The sequence below is a fragment of the Camponotus floridanus genome, unplaced genomic scaffold (assembly GCF_003227725.1).
Source record: "Camponotus floridanus strain SB8 unplaced genomic scaffold, Cflo_v7.5 scaffold2, whole genome shotgun sequence".
NCBI classification, from domain to species: domain Eukaryota; kingdom Metazoa; phylum Arthropoda; class Insecta; order Hymenoptera; family Formicidae; genus Camponotus; species Camponotus floridanus.
Genome location: NW_020229325.1, coordinates 5847720 through 5862277, shown reverse-complemented (window position 1 = coordinate 5862277; position 14558 = coordinate 5847720). Strand labels below are relative to the sequence as shown.

The 14558-nt window shown below is 34.5% G+C and overlaps 1 protein-coding gene across 9 annotated transcripts in view; it reads left to right on the top strand.

Moving 5' to 3' along the window:
- Window positions 1-36: 36 nt before the first annotated feature.
- LOC105256387 (septin-7) overlaps window positions 37-14558 on the top strand; it is a 42174-nt gene continuing 27652 nt past the window's right edge. For 4 of the 9 annotated variants that reach the window (XM_011266237.3, XM_011266238.3, XM_011266236.3 and 1 more), the window contains exons 1-2: window positions 9337-9803; window positions 13647-14156. In XM_011266237.3, the coding sequence (XP_011264539.2) occupies window positions 13752-14156 (405 nt within the window). In that variant the 5' untranslated portion in view covers window positions 9337-9803; window positions 13647-13751. Of the gene's footprint in view, window positions 363-2987; window positions 3297-4116; window positions 4119-5977; window positions 6396-9336; window positions 9804-13646; window positions 14157-14558 lie in introns of those variants that run through there. The other 5 variants (XM_011266242.3, XM_011266241.3, XM_025408204.1 and 2 more) reach the window with 5 other exon arrangements.

Sequence of the window (14558 nt, the reverse complement as noted above, 5' to 3'; positions counted from 1 at the left end):
TCGAATCGCCGTGCGAGGTTGCTCTACGCGAATATTTGAAAAGTGCGAGCCGAATCGCGAGCGTCGCGGCCTCGAGTCCTCGGTCTCTGTCACGTCGCGTTTCCCTCCGCTCGCGTTCCCGGAGTGATCGCCGAAAAAGTGACCCTCGTCGCGTCGCGTCTCTCCTCGTCTCTCGCGTGGCATGCGAGGAAAAGGACGCCGGTAGAACGGACGGTTTACCCGCCTCGTCGTCCTCGTCGAGGAGCGCAGGATTATGATCGATGAGCTGTGACGGGATCCCGGTGGAAGGACCACGACGGCGACGACGAGGACGACGACGACGACGACGGCAAGGACGACGATAGCGACGATGCAGCGAAGTGGTAAGCGATGAACGGAATGTCAGGTCGACGGCAGGTGCGAGATACGCCGACACCATTTTGGGCGCCGTCGAAATTTCGCCGTCAATAAGGCGCGCCTGGTCGATACACGCCGCGGACCGACCTAACCTACCGATACGCCCCGCGTCTCAACTCATTACCGACAACCCTGATTAATTACGTCTCTCGTTAGTCTCTCTCCCTTTTGTCTCTCCCCCCCCCCTCCCCTTGTACGACATCTCCCTCGATCGCAAGAATTGAGTAAGAGATTGCTTTATTTTCGGAGCATCAATCTGATGCCATCAACGAGCGTCCGTCCTTTTCTCTCTCCTCGTTTCTGGAAGCTGTAATGTCCACTAATTGACCAGACGCGTGTAATTGACACTGAGAATTAATTTGACAGTAGTCTATTTACAGTTCGTATTTCTTTACGAGTTGTATTTATTTCTCTCTTTCTCTTGTACTGTGATTGGATTTTAACAGGTGTCTCGAGACAGGTGTCTTTCGGAGACTCTTTGTTTTCATTATATATTATTAATCATAACTTTCTATATTACTTATTACCAACATATTTCATATCTTTCTATATTAAGTATCAACGACTTTTTTTTGTATAAAAATATTATATCCATGAGTGGCTTCCCCAGGAGATAGCGTTTTAATTATCTTTTAATTATTTTTGCTATTGAAATTATTGCAGACAAAAAGTCGCGAAATAAATTGAATCGAATAATTTTAGCTAGTTGATACTTGATTCATTTACAATGGAAAATCGAAATAATTAACATTCCAATTAGCATCATATAAATATCTTAAAATTACCTAGAAAAACTTGAAAATAAACATTTTAAATAAAGCCTGAAAAAGAGCGATATTTATAGTTGCCTCTTGCATAAATTTTACTTATCTATACAAATGCGCATGCATATAACACATACATCAGCACGTGTGTGTGTGTAGACATAAAAGTTTTTTATTCATAAAAAAATTCTATGAATACTACTTTAAGAATTTGAATTGATTTTCTTTATTATTTCTTTGCAATATCGATTTCTCTTACTCATTCGTTCAACGAAGTACTAAAAAATTATTTCTATTTGTATAATATATTTCTCGCCCGATTAGTTTCCCATTAAGATAAGATTGTCATTGCCTGCTGTTGGTTCTGCATAGATAACGCTCCGCTATTTTCACGGACGCCTGTTCCCAATCAGTTATAAATCGGACATAAAAACCTACGCTTGACATATGTAGTATATTCATTACATATAATTCATCTCTGTAATATATATTTTATAATTATGTAATATGTGATTTATGCTATTACAATTTTTTACTGTAATGCGATTACATATAATATATATTGTAATTATATATTATAAATGATTCTCTCTTAAATATTTTTTTTTCTTACTTTTCATAAATATTCTTCAATATAAATACATAAATTAGTAAAATTATAAATGAAGAATAAATAATTATAAAATAATAAATAAACTAGTAAATAATAAATAAAGTAATAAATAAATAAATATACTAGATAAAATAATAAATAATAAATAAAATAATAAATAATTATAAAATAATAAATAAAGAATATTAATAAAATGAAAGAAATATGATGCGATAAAATATTAACGTAATTTCCCCTAGAGATATTACACATGTTAAAACAGTCGAGATTGACCTGACAGGCATCGCAGGGTTAAAGAATCAATTCTCTTAATCGATTAAGAGAATGCTGGGAGGGAATGCGGGAGAGGAGGAATGTAGGAGAGCGATGGTGGAAGGAAGAGCAACGTGTGCGAGGATGGCAGAAGAAGCGACTTCTTCGTCGCGCGCGAAAGAAGCTCCGGGCGATCGCGAATCGCCCGAGTCGATGTGCCTTTAGTGCGAATCGCGTATTCGACACGCGAAGACGCGATCATTCGCGTATCTCGTGGCATCCCATCGTCTTCCGCATCGTGCAAATAACGAGGCTATCGTCAGTTCTATTTTCTATTTCGCATCTTCCATTCCTTACGACGATTGGAACGATCGAAATTTGCGACAAGCTTCCGCGTCTCTTCGCGATAATCGAAGCGAGAATTTTAATTCGTATATCTCGAGATAAATGTAATAGATTCCATCGTTTCTGCATCCGTAGAATTCTCAAAGGCACGGATTTTCTTCGCGATAGACCCGTCTTGTCGAGCGCAAATTAAATTCTTAGATTTGTATCTAATCAATAATTTAAATTGTAAGTTGTGGAAATAATAATTATTGATTAATTAATTGTATTTATACAAGAATTTATAAAAAAAATTTAATAACTTTGCGCGACGCAGTTTATTTATACACATTTTATAGTTATACATTTACAGTTATAAAATATATATATATATATATATATTTACATACATTTTTACACATATATATTTTATACATTTTTATACATATTTTTTATTAAATGAAAATATATTACATAAAATAAATATATTGAATAAAAATTTTACAAATATAAAAAAATTTATATAAAAATAGTGCAAAAGAAAACATGAAATTTTTGAATTATTAAACCTATGAGTGGGCAGATCTTTCCTGTCAAGTGGCAGTCTAACGATTATTTATCAAATGTCAAATCAACGTTTTTCGACGATCGCGCATCTGATCGCTTGATCGAGACATTAATTAAACCACTATTCTTCGATTTCTTCGACTTGATATATCCGACATGCCTAGCCTAGCTGGTACATTGTATGTATCGCGCGATATTTAAAATCCAACCCCGGGAATCGCCGTACTTTTTGGAAAATCTATTTCCGTCGATGGCACCCCTCGGTGCAGCGCGCGTGGCCACGATTCGGACGATTCATCGCGATAGAATCCGACGATAAGACAGAGATATCAGACGGATAATCGGGATGGAGACTTCCACAATCGCTCTGCACGATTCACGTAAGAAACCTGCTCTTTTCGTATACCCCTTTTTCTTCTTTTTTTCTATTTTTTTTCTATCTTCACTTTGAAAATTATCGATTGATATTTTAAATATTATGAGGGCAAGAGAAAGAACTTTTTGAATATAATTTATTCCTGAGGCTTGATTTAAAAGAAAAATAAATAAATTGATCCCCAAAGATCATTATTTAATTTATAATATAATTATATAATATAATATAATATAATATAATATAATAATATTATATAATATAATATAATTATTTAATTTATAGTTTAGAAGAAAACCATTTTTTTAAACGCATTTTAGCAACGTGACACATTTTCGAGAAATATATAGATATTTTTTTTATAACATTTTTTTTTTATAAAAATTAGCAACCAATCATAATTAAAAGAAAATATTGATAGAAATGCGTATAATTGGACAAGATTATTATACTAAATAAAAAAACTAATAAAAAAACTACTTAAAAAAATATTCGATATTTATTTTATAAATAGACAATATTCAACAACGGACAGTTGTAATAAAAATGCCCCAATAGTAAACAAGCACAAAAAATACAATTCTAACGTAACATTTCCTCCCTTTCCTTTCGTGTCCCGGACGATCCTTGGTCTTTATCGTCCTTATCGCTAACCCGGGTCTCCTTTTCCTATCTATCTACCCCGCTTCCCTATCCATTTTTCTGGCTTGTTTCCGGTGCTGCACGGATGCTGGATGACCACATGGGCAACGTCGACGATGACAATGACGACTACGACAACGACGATAACGTCATCACCGTCACGGTCGCTTCGGACACCACGACAGCGGTGAGTCCCTCTGTCTGTCTCTCTCTTTCTTTCTCTCTCTCTTTCGCTCTGATAAGGCTAGTCGCATTCCGATCGTTGTACAAGTCGGCTTCGTGTTCGTAATATTAATACCGTGGTCGCGTGAGTTCAGTTTGCACGACGATCGCGCGGACCTCGAATCGATCGAACGAGTGTCACGGTGCGACAGAGAAATATTTCGCTAATTTTTCGACGAACGGAGTGTCAGTTCTACACAGTTCTACACGATAATCGCAAAACTGTCGAATGTGTATATCCGACATGGGCAGATTAGTTTAATATGTATGGAATTATTATTTATTTAATTGGAAATCTTTAATTCATCCATCAAAAACAGAATTTATATAAATTTACAAAGAAAAATTGTGTGTCTCTGTGAATATACACTAATCAACAATAAATAGGGAGCACTTTTTGAATCCTAAATATTGGACATTCTTTTTGAAGAATGTTGATTTCAAAGTCATGTAGCTCGGTCAAAAAAAATCGTAGGAAAATTTTTAAAAAAGCGTTTTGTAGGCAAAATGTTGCAGTTTATGGAATTTTAGTTGAAATTTTTTCTCGAGAAAATTTTTTTTATCAAGTTGCAACATGTTAAAAATATATAATTTTAAAGAACTAAACAGTGTGTTCTTTTTTAAAACGCAAAATAAAGAAGATAAAAAATTTTAAAAAACCATCAACTGCCGCGTTAAATTTGAAACTTCAAGCTTCAAAATGCTTTTTTAATTTTTTATCTACGATATGATTTTTTGATGAGTTTCAGCGGTTTGAAAATAGCTCAATTTTTAGAGTTCAAAAAGTGTTCTTTATTTTTTTTGACTAGTGTATAATTTTTATATTTTTATCTCGAAAACTTTTTTCAAAATATTTAATTTAGAAAAAAAAATATCATTGGAATTTTCGTGAGACGATTATCTATTTTTTGTCTTCCAGTCTTGTATTATAATCTTTTGTATCATCAATTTCTAAGGCAGAAGTTACAACACCGATGTTTTCCTACGACTCTTGGAGATAAGGAACAACTAATATATTAAGCGTAACATTATACAAAAAATTCTTCGTGTCTAACCAATAATTCAAACCAATAAACTGTATTGAAGTTTGAAACACAATGATTAATTTATAAGTTTGGTATAATTTTAATAAATTAATGATGCGATTTAACAATTTTTATACTTAATTTTTATTTTTATACTTAATTTTGTAATAAATATAAAAAAATTATATAAGCAATACAAGGATACAAATTTTCTAAAAATATTTTTGTCATATTCTCAATTATTTTATAAACTTTGAAATAATAAATATTTTCACAAAATTTAATTTACATTTTATCACAATCAAGCTACATAAAAAACAAATAAAGTTTGATGTATATTCAAAAGTTTCTTTTTTACACATAATAAAAAAACAATTCTATTAAGTTTCTTTATTTTACTGCACTGATACATTTATTATGTGCTAAAAGTAATAAATGTCGAAATTAACAATTTTCTGCATAATGTAATATGTAATTTCTGAATATTATATTATTATATGTAACAGAATGACCAGTAACATCCTATTGAATTGATCAATTTTTACTTTATTATTTTTTGTTATACTATTCTTCATCAGTAACTTGAGAGCAACGTCATAATTGTCAAAATCTTTCATCCATGAGCTTGTAAATGAAATAAGTTCATAAATGATTGCACATTTCACGAAAATTTACTAAGCTTTTATCTACACATATAATAGAGAGAATGGTAAAATATAACGTATCAAATTTCTTTACGAGCTTCTGATTTCACGGAACAGCAACTTATGAAATTTATCGTTCTGTCTCCAAACCGTAGAACAACATTCCGGTTTTGTACAGACGTGTCGACTTAAAGCTGCAAGTAGATAAAATTTCTATCCCGGTGGATTTTTACTAGCCAAGCCCGTTTCGTTATCAGTTTCGCGCCAACGATCAGGATCGATCGAATTGCGAGAAAATCGCTCTCGAGTAAATTTCTGATCGCGTTTCCGTGATCGAATCAACGCGATTTCTCTGGACACGATAGTGCGTTTCCTATACACGACGCGAACCGAGTTAGTCGAGCTAAACTATTGATGAAAGTGCGATATATATTGTGAATCAGCGAGTTACTATTTGACGATTGGCGAGCAATCGGATGAATGATGTCGGCGACGGACCCGTCGACGAGACGCCGTTTGAACCCGGCCGTTCTCGCCAGATATAATTGCCAAAAAAACAAGGAGTCTCAACAGGTAGTCGTAGTGTCATCATTCGCGTCACAATTTTTTTATTGATAATATACTAATAGAAAGACAGCTATCTTGTGCAAATGTTACATAAATATTATATAAATACTTGGAAATGTGACATTCTAGCACATACATTCGGAAATTTATCTGCACATGTATGTGTAATATATATATATATATATATATATATATATATATATATATATCAATTAATATTTATTAATTCGATTTATATATATATAATTATTTCAATTTTATATATATTGTATATTCGTATATATATTTTTAAAATTAAATTTGAACCTCAAAATAAGTAAATTATATAAAATATTACATATGTAGGGTGTTTCTTAATAAGTGTGAAAAATTTTAGGAGATGAGTATTGGCGAAAATTTTAGGAGATGAGTATTGGCGAAAATTAAGGCTTTTTCATATAAACATATACTCCTACATCTCTCCCTGTGGAGTTACATTTCTCCAAAAATGAGAGTAAAAAATTAGGTTTTTATTTTTTAGATTTTTATTATAATTTTGTTCCAATTTTCCCAACATTTACTCTAATTTTATTTTTATTTTAAAATTTAACTTCTCGTAATTCGAAACCTATACTACTTAGTACACGATAACGTATTTTTTTTTTCTTGAAAACTACTGATTTTATGAAAAAAATAAAAGAAATAAAAAAGTTTCTAAATAAATCAAACTTTTTAATGCATATGTTTAGATAATCATATTGCGACCCATTAAAAAGTTCTAATAAAATTAAATAGGGATTGCTAGCTTCATTCCTTTATAACAATACGGGAGACTGAAAAAAATATTGATAAATAACCTTTTTACTAGTAGAAAATATTCACCTAATTTCATTTCTTTGTTTCAAATTTTAGAAAAAAATAAAAACTTAATTTTTATCCCCATTTTTGGAGTGTAACTTCACTATATGTTTATATGAAAAACCCCCCTTTAATTTTCGATAAAGAATCATCTCTTAAAATTTTTCGCACTTATTAAGAAGCACCCTGTATATATACATAAAATCGAATTAATGGATATTAATTAATACACGAACTAATTGATATATATTATATATTTGGATTATATGATGCGTTGTTTATATTATATATTTGGATTATATGATGCGTTGTTTATATTATACATTTGGATTATATGATGCGTTGTTTGGCGAAGAAATGATTTCGAGAGAGTTTCCAGCCGACTTATTGCGACGCATTGTCGCGAGTTGCATTCCACTCGAGACGTCCTTTTATTCTTCGTCCGCCTCGTCCGTTCGAACGTGTACGTACGCACGTACGCAACGCGACACGCGTGGCTAACAGTTCGGTGCTCTTATTAGCTCGACGTCCAATTAAGGCCGCAATCGACATGCTGTCCGGGCATTTCGCTATGCGTACTTCCTAGTGGACGCGTTAGAATAACAAGCGCAAAGACAATGCGCTTGATCGCGGGAGCGTTGACATCGCGAAATCGAGACCGACGTGCTCGAATCACTTAAAGCTAATCGACGCACTCTCGTCGTTAGAAGTGGCGCGCGATCATGTTCCATTACAACGCGATGCGTGTTCGTTGACAGAGGAGCGATCGCCTGATAAGATCATCTCTGATCCTGCACTCCTTTCGAGTTTAATTCTCAGTCACGAAAGCACGCAAGATTCTCGTCAAAAGTTGTCAAGATCTAAATAAGTGTACATGCCAAATTACTGTTTAACTAATAGCTCAAATCTTCTCTCTTTATCTCTAATTTAGCCAATTAATTAGTTGTTGAAGAACTTATGAATTGCGTTTGTGAGCATGATTTCTATTCTGGATCTTGTTGTGGGAGTATTTATAGCTCAAGAGGCGTATTTAATATGTGAAAAATAACGAACACAATTTTTCCATCAGATATTTTTTTCAGAATATTATGAAGAGGTTTCTATTTTTCTCAGTCTCTTGTTACTATTATAACTTTTTTGTTATTATTATTATATGTAACTCCGTTATTGATGTCCTCTTGATATTTGATGCCAGGACGCACGTGTATGAATATCATATATCGAGGATATCTAATCAAAGTAATTCTAACCGCGGTAATTTAATACATAATATATCATTGCATTTTTAATCTCATTAATTGAATAAATTAAATTGTCGCACACCCAGACAGCACACATGTCCAAAAGACATTTAAAATATTTAAAGACGTCTTAACATCCTCTAGACGTTTTTAAGACATCTTTTGGTCTTTTTGTGCTGTCTGGGCACATATTTCTTGCACGCATTTTTCTAAATAATTGCACGACATGAATTTTACATTTTTGAATATTATAATTAAATATTTGTGAAAATATATAATTTTAATTATAATATTATATTTAAATATTTGTGAAAATTTAGTTTCGAGATGAATAATTTATTTATTTATTAATATAACAATGTATCTAAATACTATAACAATTTTCTACAACTGCATTCGTAACCAATTTGTTTACGTTTTAATAAAATTAATGAGTGTCTGCAAAATATGTCAAAGAACAAAATAATCCAAGTTATTACTTTATTAAATTTTAACAAAACACATTAATTTAAAGATGCCTTTAAATGATTTTGCTGCGTAAAGCAAAGAAAGTTGTCGACGAACGAAAGCAAGAGTGTTCGCTTCAAAGCCTTAGCAAAGGTCCAGTCAAGCGACTGAAAGGACGCGACACTACAATATCGACGCTGGGTGTCGATAGAGCTTCGCTCGCGCGCCGTCAGCGTCGAGCGCGCTGACTGATCTGCGCGAGTGACCGACGACGCGTGCGCCGTCGACGTCCGCGGCTGGCCGGCGCATGCGCGCTACGACCACGAATCGCGCCGCGGCGGCGCACAGCGTCTTCTCCCCCCTCTTTCGCTCTCTTTCCCCTCGCGGCAGCTGCGTCAGGCGTGGTCGCCGCAGTACGTACGAGTCGGTTGTAGGGAGTGTGTCGCGCGGATCGAGCTCTCGTCGAGGACGCGTTTAGTGCAATTTTGTGACGTTTCGTTGGTGCGGTGATCAATTATACGCGTCGCGTCGTCGCATTCGCGTCCTCCCTCTGTATTCGCGCGTGCGGGACGCGTGTAAAACGCGATGAACGGCCAAGTGAGAGTGAAAACGCGGCCACGCTCGACCGGCTCGCCGACGGCGTGAATCATCGGCAACGCCGGCTCCGACCCTCGGGAGCCCGCACACAGTGCGACGCACGTTATACAGTCCCCGTTTCTTTCCTTCTCGCTCCTTCGCGGGCGTGCGCGCGCGCGCGCGCGTGGTGTGTGTCTGTGTGTTTCCTCCGACGCGTTCTCTGTCCCGTCCTTCTTCTTTCATGCGAAAAAGACCTCGCGCTACCTACGCAGCGAACCTTAAGGTTTTTTAGTGTCGATCACAAAGGACATAGGTTAGTAGCTTGCTGCTCGTCTTGATTTTCATGCTCGGTGCATGTGCGACGGCCAGGTAGTGTTCTCGTTGGGAATCGCGTCGATATCGGTTCGGTAACTGGCTATTTCGAACATGAGAACTGGAGAGAAACGTTCCCTCTCCAGAAATTTTCTCGATATTTATTCTCGAGAACGAGGGAGATCGGGCGAACGGGCAGGCTATTGTTTCCGGTTAACGAAATATTGACTCCATTCAAACGTCAAGGACGGAAACCGGTGTAATTTCGATGAGTCGACGTTCCGATGGCGTGGACGCGCGAAAGTGACCTCTATGTTTACTTGCATGTCACAATGGAAACGCGGCATGGAATTTATTTCTTTCCTGTGTATTTATGTACACAGGAAAATTCATCGAAATTATGCCGCTCTCTCTTTCTAAACTGCAGCGAATCAGAGCTGCCCTGTTGCAACAGTCAAATTGATATTATTTATCTATTTAATTAATTCATATTTATTACAAAATTAATCTTAATTCATTTCAATATAATACTAATATTTTTGATTATTTTAAATATAATTCTAATCATTTTAATTAATTTACATTAAAATTTTGTATACAAAAATCCTTTTCAAATTTCTGAGAAATCTTTTTACATTAGAAAGAAATCTTAATTATTTATTTAATTTTGATTAAAATTTTCGTTAACCAGAAGAAGTAGCATGTCTCAATTTTGTCTCGTATTCATGGAGAGATCCTTTCTCTTTTCGATCGCGACCGATCATTGAAGTTAAACGATGGGAGTAATTTTTTTTATTCCGATTAATGTTCGATTTCTTTTATTTTGCAATACATTCCTAATATCGTAGTCATGCGAGTCGAAAGATACAGACAGTGTGAGTCAACATCGACCGATTATGCGTAAATAATCATTGCACATGAATTCGAGCGTGGAAGAATTTAAATACGAGGTGTATGTAAACAAAATTCACAATCTTTTTTAATATTGAATTGAGAATGCAGTCTCTGTAAAAGACACATAGTATATTTGCTTAATTAAGTTTGATAGTTGAGAATATTGAATATATTTACTATTACATTAAGTAGTTTTTATTGGCAATAAATTTTCATTAGAGTTAATTACATGCTTCGCATAAATCAATGGAATACGTTAGTATCTACGATATTCAATTTATCAATGATAAGTTTCTTGAAAAATTGAAAGATCTGTCTTTATATAGTCGATCTATAATTTGCGACAAAATTGAAGACAGAATTCTAATTTATATATTTGCAATGTATTAAAACATTTTTCGTAAAATATGTACAAATCAAAATATTAATATATTACATTGAAACATATAACATAATAAAATAATAAAATTATTAATAGAATTCTGTCTTGAATTTTATAATATTTTATAATATATAATATATGTATATTATATATTATATAATATTATATAAAATTATTTGCCTAAATTAATTAAATTAATTCCAGTAATTTATAATTAATTTAATTAAAATAATTTTTTATTACATGTTGAACTTTTTAAAAAAAATATTTATATAAAATGATATCTAATCTTTTGACAATATTTAAGGTTTGGAGAGATATATGGCTGCATTTCTAGTTCGATATCGAAAATATCAGTAACATTGCTTTCTCATGTTTCCTTGTCTTTGTGGATCGATTCCGAGTAATGCCACGTTTGTTCATACGAGATACGAAACCGAAACGAGAAACACCGCCTCCGTCGTCGCCCGATTATCCTCGCGGAATATAAGACAAGTATGGAACTAGTCTCGTTACGGAACACCATCTCTCTCGTGACGAGGATAAATAAAACCGCATCTGGTATCGACTTTCAATGTGTTCCGACGCCCCAATCGAGAGGCTTCTTTCTCTTCTTCTACCTGAAAACATTTTTGCCAGAGGAATCATTCGACTCAATCGCGCGCATTGAAAAGCTCACTTTTCAATACAGCCGGATATATTAAAGCTTCTTCATAATCTGATTTTTTCGCCGAGAAAAGTAGCCAATATTTTTACAAAACACTACAATTCTCATTTTTTTAGAATTAGATTTATAATTTATTACAAATTATATTATTTATTATAAAATTTATTATAAAAAATTTTATTATAAAATTGCGTGTGTATATATTTTAAAATATATACTATTTTTTTGTCAACAAATCAGATTACAAAGAAAAATAATAAAAAAATAAATACATATATAAATTCTCTATTTTTACGTATATTTATGACAAATTAATAATGATGCTATTCATTAATAAAACAAATTAATTTTACAAATAATACAATAGTATATTTAAATACGTACGTAAAAAAATGAGATTTATCTGTGAATTTCATCGTGAAATAGATTGATCACAGTTCATCGTGAAATAGATTGATTACAGTTTTCCATTATCGAACAAGAATCGGAATAACAACGTTATCTCGTACTTATAGGCTAGTTAAATAGGTTAGCTAAGCGTTTCTCAAATAAAGTTTCGCAGGAACAAATTAAAGCTCTTCTCGATTGGCGCGTTTAGTTTTGGAATGCACAGTCGATCTACAATTTACGCACGTTGGTGCATTTTATACGTCGTTTGAATCATCCTTGTGCATCGATTTTTTTTTTATGAACCTGGACTCTGTTTCATAAAACTGCATATCGATAATATGAGACATATATACTAGTGTTGTAACTAGTAATCCGAGAATATGACGTCTAGAGATTAAATATGTTTTATTTTTGTTATTATTGTATTTTACGCATTTATTTTTGATATTAAAATTAAGAGTCGCGTTTTTGTCAAAATTTCCTCATAATTTTTAATAATTTCCTAATAATTATATTTAGAAAAAATCATTAAGTGTTGCTTTTTAGAAGATAATAAATAAGATAATAAATAGATTAATAGATTAATCACATTCCAATTATAAAATTATAGATTCTTGTAAATTTAGAAATTTGTAAATATAACTTAACTATGACGTGAAACGTGTAATTAAAGATTAAAAAATAAACATAATTACTTTTTAGATTATCGATTTGATTATTCTGATTTAATAAAAGTAAAATAAAAAGGTAATATTTTTTACGCTCTGTTAAAAAAATATATAAAAAAATAAATAAAAAAATGTACAATTAATAAAGTAACGATTTTCTACCTGGATAATATTGCGAAAATTGCAGTTTTATGAAAAATCGAGACTTGCCAGTAACTCTTATATTCCACGATATTAATCCTTAAACCGAAATATCTCTAAGACTCGGTGATGAATTAATAATCTTTTTAACATAATGTGCGCATATATCGTCGTTACGCTATTATGTACACGCACCGGCAGGAATGGTGTCCCGCTATGCTTGTGTTGACGCTCACTGACGTCACACTCACACAAGCGAAGCACGTATGTACGCATGTACATTATATTATATAAAGAGAAAATTATAATTATTATTTAATTTAATAGAATGAATATGCCGGTGCACGCGGTTGAACCGCATTTTAACTCCGTTAAAAAAAGAAATGAAAAATATATCGACACCTTTCCTGCCGGTGCGTGTACACATAATGAATGAATGACATATCATAAATTATTCATATTATTTCTATGACATATCAATAAATTCATATTATTTCTATGACATTCATTTCAAAGAACGCAATCGAAACATTCCGAGTAGTCTCAGAGATCGCACGTTCGCTACCAGAATCATCCGATGAAAAATCCGACTCTGACAGATGACAGATGACATTACGCGCTCACGTGTCACCACACGTGTGTACATGACATAATTACACGAGAGCGAACCTGTTGACTATCTCTCCGATCTTTCGGTTCAAGGGTTAATAAGTCCCCCTCCGAGAGCCTCCCGGTGACGATCCTCCGTCGGAGAGACGAGAAAAGGAAGCCGGAGTAGCCCGCGTACGTCTGTAGCGGGGTGACGGAATGTCGGCCACGGAGAACCAGAACGGCACCGCGGGCGGCGCGCAGAGCAACGGCATCAAGACGCCGTCGGCGTCGTCGTCGTCGTCGACGGCGTCGTCCACGGCGTCGTCGGGCATCTCGCCGTCCGGGGGCCGCGGCCTGCCCAACAACAGCAACTCGTCCTTCCTCTACAGCAACAGCACGATGCTGAGCCGCGAGAAGGCGCGGCAAGTGCCGCCGCCGACCCTACCCAAGTATACCTCGAGCTTTAACGCCGGCTCGAACGGCGGTGGCGTCGGCACCGCCGCCGAGCGGCTCAGCAGGGACCGCGAGGCCGGCGGCAGCTACAGGCTCGCCAGCATGGACAGGCTGGCCATGCGACAGAGGCTACTGGACGGAGAGAAGGCGAACGGCGAGCCCATCTCGGTAAGCGCGATGCGAGGGCGAGTCGTCAAATATGCATACGGATTGTCCCGCGAAATCGGTAGCATCGATTGGGGTAGCGCGGTTGGGAGCTTCATTCGGTTCAGATCGGAGTTCTCTTTTCGAAGAGTTTAGGAAATTTTTTAGGATTGACAGAGAAGTCCATCCATCAGGGGGTGCAGGAAAAATCATATACCGCAAATTTCTCCTATCCTGGATTTTCCAAATAAACTATAAATATTATAGATATATAATATATTATAAAATGATTAATATATGTGATGTGGGAAAACCGTATATTTATATTATAAAATGATTAATATATGTGATGTGGGAAAACGTATATTTATATAATTTTAATATAAAAAGATATGTTTGCTTTAATTAATAAATCATCATTAGTCA